The sequence below is a fragment of the Channa argus genome, chromosome 1, assembly GCF_033026475.1.
Source record: "Channa argus isolate prfri chromosome 1, Channa argus male v1.0, whole genome shotgun sequence".
In the NCBI taxonomy this organism is placed as follows: domain Eukaryota; kingdom Metazoa; phylum Chordata; class Actinopteri; order Anabantiformes; family Channidae; genus Channa; species Channa argus.
The window spans coordinates 17979980-18002092 of NC_090197.1; the positions used below are offsets into that span (position 1 = coordinate 17979980).

The window sequence follows — 22113 nt, forward strand, 5'->3', positions numbered from 1 at the left end:
GTCGAAGGTTAAGAAAAACTTAACATGCAACTGTGTTTGATTTGATATTTTGTGCAGCACTTATTGTTCTGCATTGGAATTGATGTGGTTATGTGTGTCATGGCTGACGTAAAAAATCTTAATCTTAATCTTAATTTTTTTATAAAATTTTTTCCAATAGAATACAAATGTAAGAAATGCTAATGGGGTTCAAACAGCGTCTGTCGATGTGACGATCAACACACAGTGTGTGGTTGCCCCATTACAATAGGGGTAGGCTCAGTGGTCTAGCATTGGGTTGGGATACAGAAGACCGCGGGTTCGAATCCGACCCCACCAGGTGGGGCCCCGCCCATCCGCCCATCCGCCCATCCGCCAAGCCTCCAAGGGCCAAACCTGGACAAAATGGGAGGGTTGCGGTAGTCGTAAAAAACCAATGCCAAATCCCCCTGAAGCGACAAGAAAGACGTTGGTTGCGCCATTACCGTTAAGTTATCCTTAACTCTTCCCTTAACATCTGACTCGGACGTGACGAGTCAAAGGCCAACTTCACCAAAAGAAAAGCGACGTGCTCAACGTGCGGCGTTGGGAGGAAGATTGACAGTAAAATAAGCCAATGAGCACCAAGAGTTTCCTGAGTTGGGTGGGTCGTGTCCTCTTCCCAGTATTGGAATAAATCTTGTTTTAAATACATGTGTTTTTTCAGCTGCACGTTTGAGCTCCTAAACTTCTAACCTTTCTAGAAGCTTAGACATAGACAACCTGACACCAGTGGAAGTACTATGGATATATCACGTTTTAGTTAAATGAGCATTTAGCATAAACTCAAAATCTCAAGTTTCTAATGACAAATCTCAGCCAGGGAAAGAGAATCCACATGATTTGGTTTTGTCTGGCCCCATCGCACTTCTCCTGTACGGCCAGAAGATGGCGGCGGTGTAAAACCGGTGAGACGGCGACACGGGCAGGAGGTGGGATTTCCTCTCCTCCTCAACATCATCCTTCTCCTCCTCGGCATGTGTCGGGGTGCTGTGCACCTGTTTCGCGCTGTATTTGGGCCATCGGCCGCTGAAATGCTGTGTTTCCATCAGTGTCATCAATAGCCACACGAAAAGGTTGAAAGAACATCTTCGTAGGTGCCCGACGGGGCCTCGATTCATCCCTTTTTTAGGTGGAGAATTTTTTTTTAAATCGGGGTGCAGCAGTGAGACAGCATCTTTGCCGGGTGACACATTATTATCTGAACGAGTGGACAAGGTACGAGGGAGACAATTGCTCTCTTTACATTAAACCGAGTTTTGCGATTAAAACGTCCCTTATTTGTGAGCTGGCTCAGTAACCTCTAAGTTAGCTACTATTTATTTCCAGGCCTTTCTCTCACTGACGTCGTTAAATACAAATGCTTTCATACTGATCTAGTAGCTAACTTAGCTGCAAATGTTTTGTTTGGGTCTCTAACGTATCATGGTTTGTCTTATTCCTGTTTGTTTATTGTATAAATGTGACTTGCATTTTCTATTATGGCTCTAATCTCTGACTCTATGACTCAGATCCTTTATTATTTTAATGTTAGAAAATGGACTGACCTACACATCTTTGCTTTATTTCCACGTATGGGTTCCATGTAGATTTGACAGAGTTCTCCAAACCTCCAGGTCTAAGTGCTTCTTAAAATATGCTGTATCTGAAGGATATGACAGTGGCATAACATCACTTATCAGGTTAAAGACTCCTATAAATAGGTAGCCTACCTTTCTGTAGCAACCCACATGCAATGCCAGGGAGCCTGAATCAAGATCATAACACCTATTTATGGACACATTAAGTTTGTTTCCCAGAATATCAGCTTTAATATTTCAAATGTGTTGTCATCAAGCTATGGTATCGTAATGCACATTACAATCTAAACGCTGATCAGTCTATCTTTTGATAATCCTTGTGATTTGAAAAAGGAATCAAAAAGAAGAGGTGGCTGCCCAAATATAGCCTTAAATGTATTACAGGAAAATGCCACACCAGAGTGAGTGAGTCTCTGCACACTATGGGCTAGTAATAACATCAGGTTTGCCAGTGCCAAGTCCACATTGGTTACTGCTGCTGCTACTGCAAGGTAAAGATCTACTCTAAATAAATGTAAAATTGCCACACCCATTGAGTTTTCTGAAGCATCACTAGAGGCTCTCTGGGTGAAGCAGTACTCTATTAGAGTGTATCATGTTAAAATGAAACCAGAGCACATTGTGACTGAGGCGTACATTGCTCATTCTTGTTCGATCTTCTTACTTGAAGCCCCATAGGAGAACATGTCGGACAAAAGCGACCTAAAAGCGGAGCTTGAGCGCAAGAAGCAGCGCCTCGCCCAAATCAGGGAGGAAAAAAAGAGAAAGGAGGAGGAGAGGAAGAAGAAAGAGGTAAGGAAAAAAGTGAGTAAATTCAGAAAACTGACATTCATATTATATCACACTCTGGTGTGCATTGTTTGTGTATTTGATTGCTTTTTGTCAGGCCGTGACAGATATGAGGCTGAGGTTTTGTGTTTCCATGCGTGCATACAAACATCTTTGTGTGTGCAAAAGGTTGGTGTTGGAATTTCTGATCAAGATGTGCACGTGCATGTGCTTGCATTTCTTTTTTTATTCGCTATGTAGACTGTGAAGCTGTACTTTCAGTCAAAATGGATGACATGACATGACATTCTCCTGTGTTGTGTATGCTGTGCAGACAGAGAGCCAGCAGAAGACAGAGGCCACACCAGAGGATTCAGACTTAGATCGGAAGAGGAGGGAGACTGAGGCCCTTCTTCAGAGTATTGGCATTTCACCAGAACCTCCACTAGGTACATAACACTCCTCACTAATACCCTAACAATAAATTAATTCTTCTCTGTGGTTATGATGTAAAAGATTTAGTAAATTCTTACAACACCATTAGTAAAACTAATCCAGATTATAAGTAGGTTACTTGGTTCCAAAAATGATATAAAATATCAATAATTAGTTAAGTCATGGATATTCATCATTGGGAACATTTACCAAACAGTGTAACCTGCCTTACTGACCCTAACGTGAGCAGAGAACTAGTGTGTTTTTATCTGTGTTGCTATGACTTTGTGTAGTGTAGTACTTCTGTTTTTATTTTAGTCCTAAATAGTAATAGGTCAGAACAAATGTTTCCTTACAAATAAAATTGTCTTCATTTTCACTTTTGCAAGTTGAAACCATTATTTGTTATGCCTATTGTTATCAGACAGTGCTAAAGGTTTTTCCTAATTATTCTGATGTGTAATTTTATAAACACTTTCTTTTATCTTCTTTTTCTGTTCCCCTGTGTAACTTGAGAGTATCCCTTTACACTAAACTTTCTTCCTTTGATTAAATTCAAAAAAACATTTTTAAAAACATTTTAGAAAAGTTTTCGGCTGAAAAATGTCTTCCCATGTGCACATCCCATCACACCCAGCAAGTATTTGACACCAGTGGTCTCTAGTGGTTTGTAATTGTAACAACATGCTCAACATGTCAGGTCAAGTCAGGTCCTTGCAATGCCTGTCATTAGCTGTTTTCTGTTTTTCTTACTGGTTTTACTTTGTTGCCTGTCCTCCCAGTTTTTTGAGCGCTTCATTCTTTGCAGCTTTTAATGTTAGATTCGTTTTTTTTTTATTATTATTATTTAGTCCCGACCCCTGTGTCCCCCTCCAAATCTGTGAGCACACCCAGTGAGACGGGGAGCCAGGACTCAGCTGATGGTGGAGTAGCAGGAAGGTAGGCCAAAAACATGGCTTAATGACTTAATGACAAAGTTTATTCTAAGTATTCTAGTTGCATGTGTCTGCCCCTTTTCTTGGGTTTAGAAAAAGAAAGAAATACTCCGAAATTACTGACATGCTTATATAAACAAAAAGAAATGCTAGATGCTCATATAAACAAGAAAAGAAAAGAAACTTGGAAACTGTACTAGAAGGCTTTGCTCTTGCATTCTCTTTGTGTAAAACCAAAGTTTTTCCTTCAAACAGCCTTTGGATGTGTATATTTTGACACTGTTCATTTTGACATATATTCTGTCTCCCTAAATGTGACTTGTACAACAGGTTTAGGTAAGGATGGGTATCATTGTTGGTGATCTTATTGTGTCTTGTTAGAGTTTGGCTTGTGACATCTATCATTTGTCATGGCATCTTGTGTTTTGATGACCACTGTACTGCTTCTTGCTACTCTAAGCTATTCCTGGGAAATGTATTTTAATCTTGAGCTACTATACTTCAGCTGTAGTATTTCGTGCAAGGTAGGTTTTTAGTTCGAAAATGCAGAGATGCCAATTGCATTTCCAGATATGCTCTTTTTAAATAAGCCTTATAGTGGTAAGCATGTATAAAGCAGCCTTACTGAGCCAGTTACTGGAATAAGTTTGAAATACAGAGCCTTATGGCCCTTTGAACCAAAGCTAAACTTAGTTGAGCTAAGTAAATGTGCACTTTTCCTCTTTTGTCACTTTTGTGTAGGCACATTCTCCACTGCCACTCCAGCAATTATTTATCTGCCTATACAGCCATGAAACCAGAGCAGTGCAGCTGTTATTTACCTTTAACGTTGGCTCATGGCTACTCTGGTGAATCAAACTCATGGGCGAGATAAGGGTGGTCATCAAGCACTTTCCATTTGCTTTCTAATTGCAGCTGACTGTAAACTGTCAATGTGTGAGGGAGGCCCTCAGGGTTCATTAGTGATATGTTGTTTTGGTATGGCCATGGGTGGAATTGGGGATGAGGAATGTGTGGGAACTCAAATCAGTTTCCTGCAGAAATAAATTCACTTCACATAAGACATTTAATGTCATTGTAGCTTTTACCAATTGGATTTTACTAATTGGTGAGTTAATTTCAATGCCTGATGTGGATGATTCTGCCCCCACCCCCCCAAATTCACCCTGGATGATGGCATGCCATTTTCAGCTTTTCCATTTGTGGCTGTGTATGTGTGTGTCCCTTCTTAGGTCAGGTTTCTCTAAAAACAAGTCCCAAGCACAGAGCTCAAGGTAAGCATTTTCATGTCAACCCCAGGAATCCCCCATATTTTTCTTTTGGTGAGTTTATGTGAACACAGAAGCACCCGCAGATTTGTCTGGGGTCTTACGATGTGTTCCCATCAAGATTTATACGATTGAAACAGTGCAGTGCTCTTTCCCTAGTTCCTCTGCTTTCTTCCAGTGACCTCTTGTCCAAATCCTTGCTGTTTGCCTTAATACCAGCTTGGAAGATTGCTGCTTGCATGAGTTGAGCCACAGAAGTCATTTCAGCCTTCCCAGAGTTGACAATCTGCTGCTTAAAATGTCATCGCTGTTACTGTAAAACAGCCGGTGTATCAGGCTAAGGAAATGCCTTGCCACTCTCACCTGGCACTGTGTGGCGCAAGCTGAAGGTCTAATGGGCATGTTCACTGGCCCTAAAAGGTATCATCAAATAGTGCAGTCAGGTTGGAAGGGTTATCCTTTGCCAGCTGGTAGATTTCATCCAACTTCCCATAATACTCTTTAGGTTTCTGTTGCCTTTTCTTGTTCCTAGAAACAATTGATTCCTACCTCCTCAGTGTACAAAAAAGCTAGTTCTGCTGAAGAAGCAAGTGTACTGAATGAGCTCATGGTTTGTTAGGCTCATTGATTATGCATGGCAAGCATATTGTTATGTATGTTGAGCAAGCTAAATCTCTATATAATAATAATAATAATAATAATTCATTATGGTTATCTTCAGTATTTACTTTTTGTTATGCTGTCAGTGTGAAATTTAAATCATTTTTTTGCACACATTGTTCATAGCTTTTATATATTATTTGGTATAAATTGTATGTGAAGTATCGAGACACAACGTCATACACAACATCTAGAATGCGTGAGTAACATGCTTTTAATACCACATATATTAAAAGCATGTTACTGAAATTACAGGAAGTTTCAAGAAATGAGCAGTACTAGATATAATGTCTTCCTAATGCATAGCTCTTCAACGCTGTAGGTACTTACTGTACTTATGTAAACATTTTTTTATTAGCAGAGCCATCTTTGCATGAAATTTGATGTTGTCCAGATAAGTGGTCTGTGGGTCAGTGTGTGTTTGTGTGATAAATGTGTACAATTGTTTGTGTGTTGGTTATTATGTCTTTTTATACAGTAAACATGCATGTCCTCTTTATCCCCCCCCCAACACTTCCCCCTGGTTGGTGACATCAGGACGCTGCAGTGGGACACAGACCCCTCTGTGCTGCAGCTGCAGGCCGATTCTGAGCTTGGGTAGATGTTTCTCCTCTCCTCTTGTTCACCGTCTGACTAAAAACAGGACACTAAAAATACCTTATTTGACATTGCATGGTATATTCAAATGACGGTGATTTTAATGTGGTAGTGCAATTTAAAGGTTAACGTAACTGTCAATAGATAACCTTCCTGTAAATGTTTCTGTGTATGTTTTATAGAATTATTTGGTTTCATGCACAATATAGCCATACTAATGATAATAGCATGTCTCTATTACCAAGGCGGAAGATGCAGCGGCTGGGGGCCTCTAAGATCACACAAGTAGATTTCCTTCCCAAAGAGGTGGTCTCTTACTGCAAAGAGACACAGACACCGCTGACAGCCCACCTATCTGAAGGTGAATATTTGTGTTATGGTTGTGTGTGAGTGATTGTATACATGACTGGACATTCTATAACCTAATATCCATAGTCTTTAGTCTTTAAGTCTTTTTAAGATTCCGACTGTCTTAAGAGAGTATGGTGCCCCAAAGGTCACAGTAGGCAACAGATGGTTTCATGTTGCAATGATTGACATTGTTGTGTGGTTAAATCTGATACTGTTATGGTTCACAGCCTGTAAACCTGGAATGATTTAAATATCTTACAAAAAGAGAGAGAGAGCAGGACTGAGAGAAGCTGACAAGCATCTGCCTGTCAATTATTGTCTTCAATCGTAGAACATCATGCTTTTGACTCATAGGGTATAAGTAGGAACAGGTGACAGAAGTCACCCAAAATGGTTTTTAATGCATAATTGAGAATCACTGTATGTGATATATTCACACATTTGTTTCCACGCAAGCTTTCAAGCTTCAATTTTGCATTCACACACACACACGCACACACACACACAACTGTGTGTATCCAATGAACCTTCAGGTTATAGTTTTACTGAATAGAAATTTAAAAAAAGTTAAAGTATTTGAATCAAAAGAGCCTTAGCTGTGTGCGTGTTCTTTTGGGCATGCTAGGATACGTGGGCATGCATATTTGTGTCTCTGCAAGTGGGCATGTACATGTGTGCTGAGCTGCAGCTACTAAACACATCCATATGGTCAAAACTGAGGTTAGTCCTGCACTGGATTTGGAAATAATGTTTGTGGTTGTAAATCAAGACATACAAATTTGAGTATTTTTCTAGTGGAAGAGAAAGGCAGTGGAGATTCGGATGGATGGCAGCGGCAGTTGTTCTTGTAAAGTGAAGCCTTTGCTCTTATTGTGGATGCGGGTATGATATTCAGAAATGAATATACATGCAAACAAACACTGGCTTTGTGAGTACTTTTATTGACGTAATGCTTTCCCAAGCCCATTATCCTAACCTTAACCATCTGAACTATATGCCTAATCCTAGCCCTTACATAAAACCTAATTCTAACCTGAACCATAGATCTGAACAGCCTCTTAAACATGTTGATAATTGAGTACTGGACAAAATAGCCCCACTTTCCCAAAATGTTTGCACTCCCATGGTCTAAATCTCAAACTGGTCCTCACAATTTACAGTCATACAAGTACACACGAATGCACGTACGCTCCCTATCATCTTCTCCATCGTCCTTCTTCTAGTTGCCAAGACAGCTGGCAGCCATGTGACATCGAAGGGGTTGTACTTCCTGCTTCCTGTCATTATAATAGATGGTCTGGTGTGGATTCCACTGCCCTCCTCCACCAGCAACCACCATGCACATACACACACGTCTGTCCTGATCAGCATCCAAACCGCCCGCCCCAGCTCCCCCCATTTCCTTGACAGACCCAGGAATAGATTCTTTATTCAACAAGTGCACAGGCACTGACTCACATATGTGTGGTAGAAGACATACACATGCCATACCTACATATATACATACAAGGATAAAGTTTGCTCAAACATAGACTTTGGTTGTCAGTGGTTGCATCCTAACAGCACACACAAGCTTACCAATATAGAGATAAAGAGTAATAACTAAAGAACCAAACATGTAGTTACAGTATACAGGTCAAGTAGTGGGTCTACACATACACTGACAAATACTCACAGACCAAATAGAGCAGTTAGTGCCTGTAGCACAGCTATATGTCGCTCCATTTATTTGGTTTGTTTGTTTTCAGCCTCCCACAGCATGTTCAGAAGCACTGTGTGTGTGTGTGTGTGTGTGTGTGTGTGTGTGTGTGTGTGTGTGTGTGTGTGTGTGTGTGAAAACATCTGTGCGCCAGAGCTGTGGTGGTCTACAGGGAGGTGACCCTGGCCTTAGGAGACCCTTCCTTTGCAGACTACCACAAGGCTTGTGTGTCTGGAGAAAGAAGAAAAGAGGCTGAGGTTAGCACCTGCCTGCTTTTCTGGCCATGTGTTTGTTCAGGCTAGTTCCTTTTGTTGATTACTGAAACCCAACATGCACGCAACATACATCTCACAACTGTCAGGTTGCAGCTGCAGGTTTTCCAGATACCGTGCATAGTTGTGATTATAGTTAAAGGTTCAAGTTGAAGTTGCTAAATTTGTGTTTTAAGGTTCAGATATTTGTAATGTGCTTTAAATTTTAAAGCTAAGCAGCTTTGCAAAGTGTTTGTGAAGCAATTAACCTAATGTAAGGTGGACGTGTCAGTATCCTCATAACTAAATGTAAATGTCTGTTTAAGCTTCAAAAACATACATGGTATGTGTGTGTGCGTGTGTGTGTTAAACCTGAATACAGCTTAGCTCACAAGTCCTGGTGGGTGTTAAGCAACGACACAGGCAGATGCCATTTGTATTGTCCGGAAGATTTGCTCTAATGAAGATTGGCACAAATGGGGCCATGCTGTAGCAACTGACCAAAGATATCCTTTTTTTTTTTGGTGGGGGGGGCATTAATTCCTTTCCAGCCTTCATTTTTAGTCCTCAGAGTCTAACTGGTGTGTAGTTTGTTACTAATGCTGCCATTGTGTCATGCTAAACATGTATTCTACAGAGAGGGAGGAAAGAGTTGGAGAAAGTATAGGAAAAACCAGCTGGCTACTCTGAACAGAAGCGTAAATCAGTTGTCTTAATGATGGTGGTGTGTCCTAGGGGTGTGTAAAGATCTATAAAGAGACCTCTAGTTCTTTGGATGTGTATATGTTTGTAAAACTCTGGCAGTGTGTTAAATACTCAGCTCTTGGGCAGCAGATGGAGGCCGGCCTGCTGGCCTGTCACACAGATTTTCCGGACAAGAATTAGTAAAGCCATGTTAGACTAACCACATTATAAAATATTGTACTCTCCTGAGCAAAAATGTCATATTTAATTGTTATAGCAAACACAGTTTAAGGGTCAAATGGAACAAAGGTGACAGCTACAGTACAACTATGTTTCTCTATGACTAGAATGAGTTTTATGTCTATCAAATGTTATTAGGGCCTGTATTTATTACGTGATTCCTAATGTGGAAAATTGTTTCCTACTGTAATACTGAAATTGTGGCATGAGTGTGTGTGAAATGAAGGATAAGTGTAGTCTCAGCGTAATTTCTTTAACTCATTCACGTATGACTCAGGGATTCTCTCATAGGTTCTTCCCTTTGTGAACTTCTGACCTCGGTTTTCATATTTGTGCCTATGTTCATGGTGGCTGTCTGCATTTGTGTGTGATGTGAATAAGCTTTGCAGTGTGTGTGTATGTGTATGTGCGTGTGCATGTGTTTAAACCTGAATGCAGCCTTATCAAATCGGTTTGATTTTGTCTGGCTTTGTGTCTTCATGAATGCATTTGTTTTCTTCTCTGTGAGAGTTTGTGCGTGTGACTCTCATTTAAACAAGTTAATGATATGACTTTTCATTTCCGTGACCAATTTGTTTCAATGTAGTCATGATGTGTAGCCAGCTATGTATGTTCTTTTTCCCACTGGCTGTTTACTGATCTCAGTGTCTTGAGTGTCCATTGTTTCAGGCAATCAGATTAGCTCCAGTCACGGTTGGCTCCATCTATTAGCTGCTAACCTAATGGGTATGAATAGAGGGGCTTGTCATGAGGGATGTAAGCTTTGTCTAAGGACATAGCAGGGAAATAGTGAGGTCTAATGTGGTGTGTGATAGTATCCTAACCCGCAGAGGTCAAACAAAGTGTTTGAGGGGTTATTGGTTTTTCACACCTCAACCTGTGTTCTTGAGTAATAATTGTTCTTTAGCTGTAATAATTGTTCGTACTCTAAACATCCACTGTAGTTCCTCTGTATACTATTCTATACAAACAGTGGACCAAATGAAAGCCAACCAGTGGTTGTCCACAAGATGGACCCACACACTGTAACCTGGGTCTATTAAGTGTTTTAGCATCATTGATGTCATTGTTTTGGTTCAACAACCCACAACGTTACGGTTAGTTTTTTTTTTTTGTGAATCTCTGACCACATTACAACTTCAGATGAATGGTAGTATGTCTTTACATGTGCTCCATATCTAGTAAGGCAACAGTTTGCTAATATGATTGCAAAACAGTTTAATATGGTGATTGTATCTTATTGTTGTGTTGTATACACTCATCTCAAGTGGTCAGAAAAATTAATGATGATAAATTATTTGAAACTGTATTTGATTAAGAACAAAAACAGACTATTTATTATAGAATACATGTTCACATTTGTTTTAGTTTTTTAAAGCCCCAAAACAACGATTATGCCACCAATAAGCCAGTTCATATTTCATGGTTGTGATGCCATCAGTGTAGCAAATGTAGCTTTTTGCTCATAAATCTAAAGTTAAGTCAGACCTTTGTTTTTTATCTTAACCAAAACTTTACTGTTGTACCAGTACCAGTGAATTACATGAAAAATTTTCCCTTTGCTTAATGGAAATTGTACTATTTCTTTTTCCCTATGTTCTAAAATAAAAACGCATAATCATCACTGTTGAAGACAGAAAATTGTCTCATGAGTTTCAGTGAGACCATGAACCGTTTCTCGTGTCTAGTACTTTACCACAGCCGTTGAAATGTTCCACCTCTATTCTTCTCAACTCTAACAAAAGATTGCAGTTTCTCAAACCCTCTTCACTTGGGAGGTGATTTTGCAAAGTGTCAGTAAAATGTGGACAACCTTTCTGTCTCCCTGTTTACTTCACTCTGGATCAGCCAATCCTACTTTCCCATGATCATTGGAATGAATGTCAATACTGTGACAAACCCACTCTTTTACTTGCTGGGTCCAACCTGAAGATAACTATCTGTGTCTGTCTGTCTGTCTGTCTGTCTTAGTTTAGATGATGGCAAGGATGTAAAAGGTCAAAGGGATTGCAGGTACTTTGTGACTGTGTGGTGTGTGGTTTGTAGTTTGAGTTGGCTGTACTAAATTGGTTTCTCTCTCTGAAGCCTTAAAAGACTCATAACAAGCTCCAGTGGAAAGGTAGCCGAAGAAATAGAGAGTTATGAAGGGAAGGGAAACAGAGAATGTACCGTACAAGGTGAAGTGAAATCTGTGGTTACTGGAAAATAAACAGAGGAATGACAGAGCAAAAGACACAGAAATGGAGGAGAACCAGTGGAGACCACCAAGAGATGTTATAGGAGTTATGATATTGCAATAATTGTTTGCAGTGAACCACAAGTAGGCGTTCAGAAATACAACTCTCTGTGTGTTTGTATATAATTTGATCTTGCAACTTTGGAAAACCCCTTTCTTAGGGTTAAAAGTTCATAGCTTCAGGAGTGTTAATGTTTCTACGTACGATGTCAAAAGTATGTGCACATGCACTTTTTTTTTCTCTCACTGTGGGATTTTCTTTAGTTAGTTCCAAATGTATTTGCTACAATAATAGGCAATTGTTTCAAATGTAGTGGTCTGGTTTCGGCTTTGCAATTGCAAGAGAAAACTCACCATGCTAATCTAAAAAGACACTTATATTTTTGTTATGATTTTATTTGTGTGATAATCACACATAAGCATAGAGATTTATAAATATTAACATATATGCAAAAACAAATATAGATTAAAATAACATATGTACAACAACTATACACACCTGCAAAACTGTACACAAATGAATACAGGCAAAGTGGCCCCACACGTCGACACGTGTCACCTGAACTCTACATAATCCCATAAAGAAACAGTTAAAAAGCCAAACTGCTAATTTATGAAATGATCCTGACCATTGGCAGCACATTGGTTCAATTACAGCATTTACCTAAATATATCAAACATGGTATTATTATTTAATTATACTGGCTAAGTATTTAAGAGCAGCTGTTAAAATATATTTTAAAAAAAAGTTCCTTATGGATTAAATGCAATATGGCTGAATTCTAAAGTGGTACAAAAGTCCTTTAATAGTTTATTGAAGTTTGTGTATTTCATATTTTTCTGATATAATACAAAACAAGCACTATAAAAAACAAACAATATATAATCCTATTAGGTTTTATTAGGTTTCAATCATTACATTTGAGCTCAAGTAGCTGTACAAAAAATAAGCTGATGTGTAATAAACACTGAAGTTACTATTGTTATTGCTTGATAATGGGATTTCTGGTGTGTAACCTTTTTGTGGTTTTTGTTAAGGAAACACAAGGTTTTATAGAAAAATGTGTCATTTATTCATTTTTTAAAAATATGTAGTTTTCACATTGATGACAAATAAAACACTAGTTTAATTATTAGATTAGTCAAAGAACATTTATTGTAGATTATCAAAGAATGTAAAGAAGTGTGTTGAAGTTGTGAAAGTCCAGTGGGTGACAGCTTAATGATGCGATTTTCTTATTGGCATTTGTCACATACGGTAGCTGTTCCTGTGCAGAGTGATGCTTATTTACTACAAAACTTGAAAGTAGTTATTTTATGTCCAGTTTTTCCTACAGGAGAGCTTCAAGAGGAAAAGTATTACTATGTTTGGCAGCGGCCTGAGGCTTATACCAAGCATTCACAACTCATGAGGTTGAGGTTCTTTAGATTCCTTCAGTCAATTTATCCTCTGTCTGTCTTTGGCATTTTATACAATTCACTGAGGCAACGATGCATTCAAATAAAAACAGTTAATGTGACACACTCCAAGTCTATACTAAACCGACATGTCTGAGAGGTTTGTGGGCAGTCTTCAAGGTCCCAAGTTAAGGAATGTAGTGGCATGAGTGTGTGTTTTGGTTACATACTTACTGTACATGTTTCTGTACGTGCATAATTGTGTGTGTAGCCACATATGGAAGTGCTTGGCTCATACATTGTTGTTGTTCCAGCCAGGCAGTTACAACAAGCTGAGCAGACGTGTGTGTGTGTGAGTGAGTGCGTGTTTGTGTGTTAAAGGCAAAATCCATGCAAAGGAACTACAATGAGGGTACCCACAGGACCTTGAACAAAATATACTACTGAATGCACATTTTAGAATTGCTTTTTTGTGTTTGGTGACTTGTGGACTTGAAAGGAGTGATTGTTTTGAGGCAGCAGCTTCCAGTGATACTATTTAACAATGTGTGCATGTGCTGTATGTGCACATTCATGCTTCAGGTCATACTCAAGGTTTTGCTATTATGATCTTCCCTCATCTTCTCTCTGCAGACATGCATAATCGGTACGCACTTCTCACTTTCTCTCTTTGTAAAACAACTGTGAGGTTGGTCTTTCATCCTCCAAACCCTCAAAATGGTACAGCCTTCTCTCCTGTTACACTCCCAGAATTGATGTGGGGTCCCAAATGGTCTCTGTGAAAATGGCAGTGTCAGTCAAATCTCAGACAAGTTCCTGATATTAGAAAACCAAATCATGTCTTTCACAGTGGATAAGGTATTCCAAGTGAGTCACAGATGATTGCAATTTTCCCCTATGACCACTATATAATACGGTACATGAACCCTTTCTTCATCTTCCTCCCTCTGGGTTTTTCTCTCTTCTTGGCAATACGGTCATCATCCAAAATAATATTTGCCATCAGATGAGTGCTTGACGATGAGTGTGAATACAGTTTCACATTTCACTTTTTTCCCTTTTTCAGCTGTTTTCTGTTTTCTACTTCTCGCTTCGATTTAGTTGAACTTGATTTTTTTTTTTTTTACATTTGCCCTCCAGCCCCTCTTGTTGCATTTTTGAAAAATATGCGTGTATAACATCAGTGGGTGTTGAACGTTTCCCTGGGTGGTCTCCCTTGTACTGGGTGATCCCTTCAACTCTCCAAGGGTTTTCATTTGTGAGGGTAGCAGTTCACTGCCACAGTTGGCCTACAGATTCTAACCCCGCTTTGGCTTAGTTGTTTCGAGTCTGACAAGTTTGGCCTCCCAGTTTGAGAAATTACTTCAGGTTGAATTGAACCAAATTTTCTGGACTGATAACTAATAAAGAGAACCCACTGGATTATTTGTCATTTAAAACTATATACTGTGCTACTAAAAAGGAAACACAGCATACGTTTGTTTTCAGTTGTGTTTTGGCCAACCATGGGTCATTAAAAGGTGGGTTTTAAAATCAACTTTTCAGTTGCAAATGTGTCAGACCTAAAAAATAAAAAAGATCATTATCACAGTTTATACCTTGCCAGTTGATTCAAGTGAAATTTGACCATGCTGATTTTTCTGTTTGTCTGCGGTGTGGCATGCTATTGTACAACTCTCCAGCAGGGAGCACTCTTGGCACATATACTTGACACTTAGCTCCTGAGCTCCCCAACCAGAAGTGTCAAGAGATTTTTTTATTAGAAATGAGCATCAGATTAAATAAATTATTTTAATGATTTAAAATAACTGTTTTATAAATAATCACTTACGTGTTTTGGAATTTATGGTTTTAATTCAATTGACAAGACTGAAAGCCAAAATTTCTTTGACTCCAAAGTATAGTTTGTTGTTGCGTTATTTTCCCAGGACTAGGCTTTATTTATTTATTCATTAAATCTGTGTCGCAAAGGTGCTCTGAATTGGATTGTCTATTTTAGCAAAATCAACATCTAGCAGACTATAAAAACAGTTTGTTGGTTCCTCGTCAAAATAAAACGAAACACCATTGCCATCCAAGTAGAAGGACCACCAATCACCATCTGAGCAATGCGCACAAAGATACAAATAGCGCTGTGTTTGAGTGACACAAATCCATGCGCTGCGTTGAAAAGTGAGTTTATGCTACTGTGATTTTATGTAAGACTTTTTTTCTTGTTTTTTTCTCTCCCTTGCTTTCTGACTGGGTTTTTGACAGTTTGGAAAGTTTGAAGTCATGGGTTTTAATCAGGGCCTTGCGGCCAGGCTCAGAGCATGGCGTGGCACAGCATGATGGCTCAGTTTAAAGATGTGGGTCTGGGTTTGGGCCAAGCCTGGGTGGCACTGCTAGAAGGGAGAGGGGGTGAGACAGAGAAAGAGACTGAAAGACAGGAAAGATATGAGGAGAGAATCTACTCTTACTACACCCACAGCAGACAGCAGAGTTGGCCGCAGACCCCCAAAGGCCTGAATGGGCTGCATTAATGAAAGCTGATTATGTGTGGGCATGTGCGTGTACTGTGTAGACTCCGATGTACACAGACTAGAACACACACAGATACACAATGTTTGATCAGTGTGGGGAAGTGTGGTGAAGAGATGAATTAATCTAAATCATCCTGTGGGTTTTAACCTCACCAGTCTTGCATCAGGTCCTGCTGCTAGTGTGTGTGTGTGTGTGTGTGTGTGTGTGTGTGTGTAGGAATACTTTTACCCCTACTGTGGCAATCATGACTTGATGAACCATGATGAATTTTAAATATTATTTTCTATTAAAACAAATGGAAATATTAAAAAAAGAATAAAATTAACAAACGGAAGAGAAATGTTTTGGAGAATTATCAGTGCCTGATGTTTATGCACTTTGTTCTCTACCTTTAAAAAACCCTGGGCCACTCTGAGAGGAAAAACAATTACAAGCATTTTCTTAATGTTTGTCTTACTTTGTGGGAGACAGAGGTGATGTTGTGTTCTCTTGCCTTTTACAAAAGGATCTATTTGGCTTCACTGCAATTTGCTGTCCACCCTGACTAACAGTAGTCTGTAAAAGGTAGACATTGTTTCTCTGCATTACGAAAGAGAGTTTTATGAGTCTATAGCTTTACAAAACTCCTGTTCTGCCTTAAGTTGCCATGACCATTCACAGAGACACTTGTCGGTGGGTACAAGGCTCGCAAAAACCTGACCAGTCTTGTTGGTGTTTATTAAGTTATCTGGTTCTAAATGGCTGAAAATATGAAGTTCCTGTTGTAAATTTTTTTTGCTTTCTAGATTTTACATTATCAGTAAATTAATTGCTGAAATGTTAATGGTTGATGTCAAAAATACTATTTACAGTGTATCTCGTTCACTTAGGATTGCAACATTTTCTTTGTGACTTGTTTTACATAATAAATGTAGTTGTAAAAAAACATTGTGGTTATAAAAATCTTTTTTGACACTGAGATAAGAAGGATTATGTTGCTGGAGGTGGGACGGATAAAGCGAGAAAATTCCCCTGATCCCTCAGGTCATTTGTAATATACACAAAAGTGAAGTGGATCTACTGTGTGTATATGTGCGTTTCTCCAACAATTAAAATTGTTCTCACTGAAGTTAATGCGTGTGTGTGTGTGTGTGTCGTGCCAGGGCCACATTAGAGGAGCCTTTCAAGTCTTGTCGATCTCCTCCTCTGCATAGTGCTTGTGTTGTGGTCTGCTCAACAGTCAACCTCCCAGAACCCCTGTGAATTCTGCTGTTCGTGTGTGTGTGTGTGTGTGTGTGTGTGTATGTGTGTGTGTGTGTTTGTGTGTGTGTACCCATTTGACTGTGTAAATGGTGTTGTAAGTTTATTCCCAGTGCGTGGGATCCCCGAAAATCTTGATTTCTTTTTTGTGTCCCTCTGTCTTTTTCAAACATATCTCCTCTTTCATATCAATGTCTCTGTCTTTGTGACCAATACAATAGAGATCTATAAAAATTATGAGTACTGTCAACGTTGATTACATGTGACTCAGTTTAGTAGTCACCTACATAGTGCTATGATAAGTCTGCAGCTCTGCCCCCATAATGTAGTCGATGACAAACTTGGGGCTTGGTCTCATCCTCCCCTACACACACACACACACACACACACAGCCACAGCCCTTTGAAAACTATGCCAATTGCTCCAAGCATGCGCTAACACATTTGAGCACACTAGCACTTATTGTGAATTGGGTCAGAATAAAAGGTTAGCTAATGCTTTGATCCTTCTCAAACAGAGCACATGCTAACAGGGTATTGCCACAACACACCATGCCATTGTGCTTGATGTGCCAGCCGGAGGTGAGCAGAAGACAACGTGTACATTTTTTATAAGAGCTGTCAGTGTCTTTAAAACCCTTTGGTCCACATGCCTACTGTGAAATAATACAAGATGTTTCGGCTAAGGAAAATCAGCGGTATGTCAGCCGTCATTAGGGTTATGTTTTCTTTATTCCACAAAACAGATCAGCCTGTTTCTTTCACATGACCTATTTCACACTTTAGTCCGCTGTTAGTTCGTAAAAGCAATAATAATGCTTAAACCGGCTAAATGTTTAAGCATTCTCCTTATGCACAGAAAATATGATAATGAAGTGTAAATTACACTCAGTATACTGGCTAGTTGGTTGGTCTTGTCTGACAGTATGGACTGAGCCATTGTTGGAGGAGTTCTGTGTTGGTGCAGGTAAAGGTGAAAAAAAGTACAATTTTAGTCTATTCTCTCAAACTATATGTAGATACAGTATAAAGTTCCTTTTTAATATTTTGTATTTGATATACTAGCAAGTGGGTTCCTGTACATCAACAGATATTTTTAGTTTATTGCAAAAAGGATGTAAGAACAGAGAGATCAAAAATTACAATTTTAACAATGTAGAAGAATTGCTTACAGTGTAATAATCATCTTTATATTTAATAGACCAATGGTATGCATTCTATTGTATAGCAGATAATTAATCATTAACAGAAAACCAGCAAATATTTGTAATAATTTTTAATATTTTTAATAATTGTTACTTACATACCTGTTTGCAGAGAGTAAGATTTCTGTTTCTCCAAAGAGTTTAATGCATTCAGGTGTGTGTGTGTGTGTATGTTTGTGTGTCTGTGTTGCAGTCCTCTGTTAGTGTGTATGTGTTTGTGTGCATTTACAACCACCTTTAGACATTTGTGTGTGCTTGTGTTTGTATCTCCACACTGCAAAACTGTGTGGCTACATACCTGCTGGGCTGTGCTGAATTGACTGAGATTGGTCAGCATGAGTAAGCAGCCAAGGAAAGATTGATGCAGCCAGATGCGGCGGCCCTGGGCTACTGAGGATATCATTACTCTGGGTGTGTTGCCAGCCAAAACGGGAGCCCCAAGCAGAGTTTCATCAAGGTGGACCCCCATCTGTGGCGAGGGGGAGGATACAAGTTAACCTGTTGTCCTGCGGTGCGGAGCGGTATTAAGCGGCAGGTGGAAAGAGAAAGCATCCCGTGACTGGAATGAGGCAGAAACAAAAAGTGTGCAGATACTTACAGGGTAACGGGCAGATACAGTCTGTGGAAGACTTTCTCTTTTGAATTCCCTCCCCTGCATTTTTTGCAACCAAGAACCCAGCAGTGCCTTATTGTGTCTGTACATTTTACATAAAGTCCCATATGCTCATTTTTTACCTGTGGGTCCTTCTTTCTCCTATTTCCACAATTTAGTTATTTTTTTCTAGTTTGAGCAAACACAGAATTGTATCACAGGAACTTTCCATTCAAAGGAAATAACCGGGATATTTTTGGTGCAGGACTGTGACAGAACAACTTGATGCATGGGTTCTGGCAACAACATCAGCAGTATCTTCATACGGGAATTGGACCATCTCTCCTCAGTGAGGTAACCCATAGGCAATGAATCATGCTGCCTTGCTCCAGAGTCCTGTGGTCCTGGATGTTGACAGTTTGACCGCTCCTCAATGTGGTCTCTTTCCTTTCCTCATGCTCCTCCCACCTCCATCACCACACATTCCAACCACTGGACCGGTCACATAAGGTCAAGAAAACAGAAAAGAAGTTGTGTGTGTAGTGTATCGTCCCAGTGCTGGTTAGTAGGATTCCATTTTCTTTTTCACATCCTGAAGCATTTGGAGTTTAATGAGTACAGTTTGTGGAGTGGAAGAATGACTGACTGATGGATGACAAAAAAACAACATCTGAGAGAAATAAAGCTGAGGCAAGGAGGGAGAGACAAAAGGGCCTGTAAGAAGGGTATTCCTTCATACAGGCTCCCATCCTTGGGAGTTCAGACATGGAGCTAATCTGGCAGTCTGCCTGTCTGCTTCTCTCTGCTCTCTGCTCCATATTGGTGGGTCACTGGTGTTTGGATCACTACACCACCGACTTGGACTGAGTTTCACCACTGTGTGTTTGATTTAGCTTAGTCATTTATTATATACACACAGTATGAAAATTAAAGTCATATATCAAAAACGTTTACTTGGAAATAAAAAAAGAAAGAAAATACAAAGATCAGATGCCTAAAACAGTGTAGAAAAACAGGGCCAGAAATGACTGTTATCATAATGATAATAAAGTCACTGAAGTGTTTCACCAATTACAATCATATTTGTTGCTTTTAAAGAGCAGCAGTGAGTTCATCAAGAGCTTAGGCGAGTCCAGGTGATAAATGGACAGTTCATCCTGTGCAAGAGTGGTCCTTGAGCAAGTGGTTTTAACAGTGCCCCAGGCCATACTCCAGCTGAGTTAAACACACCCTGACGTGTGTGTGTGTGTGAGTGTGTGAGAGAGAGTCATGTCACGTCTGAGGGTGTGATGTAGTCACTTCCTCCCACTGGACTGAGCAACTGTTGTCAGCTTGACCCTGCGCCAGTTAACCCCTCGCCACCCTTGGCACTGTGGGTGAGGGCCCCGGGTGTGTGTGTTAGAGAGGGAAAGAAAGACAGATTGTCTGTGTGTACAGCGTGTGTGCTGGCAGACCACAGGTGTCTGTTCGCAGTGTCAGGGTGTTAAGAGGTCTTCAGAGAGGCCCCCATCTCTCAGCATCTGTTTCAGAGGGAGGGAGCGGTAGAAAAGAGGAGGGGAGGTTGGCGAGGGTTACCAACACATACCCTGAGGGGTGTGGGAGGTTGTTGGGGGTCGGTAGCTGACAAGCAGGTGCCTATGTTGACAGTAACCCTTCATACTTGAACCCCAAACACACACGCCGCACACACTTACAAAAAATCCCAGTGATTCAAGCATAATTGCAGAGCCTGATTGGAGGGAATGCAGAGGGAATCCCCTTTTACACAGACACACACATCATCATGGGGTCAAAGAGAGAGATCGGAGAGTGCACACAACTTTTACATTTCCTGCTGACTCTGTGTGTCTGTGTGTGCATCTTATTTGCGTGCTTGATGAGCAGTATCTCCACATATGCGGACCATGTGAACACATGCTGTAGCTACAACATATAAGTAGGCGCATGGTTTGTTTCCTGCTATGTTTCTTTTCCTGAGATAATGTGTAAAAAAAAAAAAAGAATAGTAATAGTACTGGATATCCTCCAGCATTTGTGCAATACATTGTCATGATTTCTTAAAACAAAAACCAAAAAAAACCCAATACAACTGAATGTTACTTAGTCAGGTGTATCCAGGCATGCCTGGGAATGATTATTTTGGTAAGAGGGGGGGGAAAGGCGGCACGCAGTGGGAGGTTGAGGAAAATTGGAACAGCTGTTTATTAACACGAGTGCTCTCTATTTTTTTTTATTTATTTATATTTTGACTTTCTCAGTAGAGGAGGAAGAGGAAGATGAAGAGATGATGGAGGCGAAGCCAGGCCCTGAGTCGGAGCAGCAGGATGAGGACGACAACAGGGAAACCAAGGAAGGTAGTCACCTACAGTATTTTATTGATCCTGAAAAATACTTTATTCATTTAGGTATATTCATCATTCATAAATAATAGTAATTTTTAACTGGTACTCCCAGTTACTGCAAATGTCCCATCTTTATCCTTCAACCTTCGTCCTCTCTTAACTTTCCTTATGTTACTATTACAAACACATGACAACCTCTGCCAGTCAGTGGCTGTATCAGATGGGAGGGTGGAACTGGGGTACTGTTGGGGTTAAAGTGGGTCCAGCATATCATCTCCATGGTATGTCTAGGTCAGCACTGATTAAAAACCTGTCACTTGACCCGCTGACCATACTTCAAAGTCGAGAGGAATGAGGAAGTGTGCGCCTGTGTGCGCGCGCGCGTGTGTGTGTGTGTGTGTGTGTGTGTGTGTGTGCTCGCATGTAGTAAATAATAGAGGAAAGACACTGGGCTTTTGATCGATGGACTTGGATGGATAGAAATATTCATGCGAGCCACACAAATACATCAGTGGCTTTGCTAAATGTGAGACAAACGCACACATACAGACAGATGCATGCACACATGCACGCTCATAAACACACAGTCATCCCGTCTCTACTCCATTCTGGCCTATTAGAAGGTCTGGCCTTTGATCTCTTCCACGCGATTCACTGGGTCTTTTCTGACAACTCATAAGAAATAAAAAGGGATGGGGGGGATCAAAGTCAAGAGGCAGGGTAAAGGTCGATATGTGTGTGTCTGTGCATGCTTGTGTGTGTGTGTAAAATGCACGTGTGCTTGGGGACAGTGACTTCAAAAACCGGACACCGTGCTGTGCAGCCATTACGTTCAAAGGGAGGCTGGTAGCTCAGAGGGCTTTGTTTTTCTCTTGTTGAAAAAGTTCCTACTGTAGGGTTTTATTAGAATAGATGCATTAGAGATCTGTTTGTAGTTTATTAGATGTGATTCTGGTTTTGATAGAGATGAAGTGAATGTAAATTTGACATTGAAAGCGTATGATGTACAGTACCCTAACCGCTTTTTGTAGCAACATGTAGCAGCAATCACAATGCATGTGCAATTGTAAATCATTAAAGAGGGCTGATCTGT

General features: G+C 40.1%; 1 protein-coding gene across 11 annotated transcripts in view; it reads left to right on the forward strand.

The window, feature by feature from the left end:
- The first annotated feature begins 228 nt into the window (after positions 1 to 228).
- dync1i1a (dynein cytoplasmic 1 intermediate chain 1a) overlaps positions 229 to 22113 on the forward strand; it is a 48773-nt gene continuing 26888 nt past the window's right edge. For 2 of the 11 annotated variants that reach the window (XM_067503776.1, XM_067503863.1), the window contains exons 1-8: positions 229 to 1236; positions 2269 to 2402; positions 2701 to 2815; positions 3653 to 3742; positions 4965 to 5010; positions 6202 to 6261; positions 6507 to 6622; positions 20937 to 21032. In XM_067503776.1, the coding sequence (XP_067359877.1) occupies positions 2283 to 2402; positions 2701 to 2815; positions 3653 to 3742; positions 4965 to 5010; positions 6202 to 6261; positions 6507 to 6622; positions 20937 to 21032 (643 nt within the window). In that variant the 5' untranslated portion in view covers positions 229 to 1236; positions 2269 to 2282. Of the gene's footprint in view, positions 1237 to 1260; positions 2090 to 2268; positions 2403 to 2700; positions 2816 to 3652; positions 3743 to 4964; positions 5011 to 5383; positions 5425 to 6201; positions 6262 to 6506; positions 6623 to 20936; positions 21033 to 22113 lie in introns of those variants that run through there. The other 9 variants (XM_067503798.1, XM_067503808.1, XM_067503818.1 and 6 more) reach the window with 9 other exon arrangements.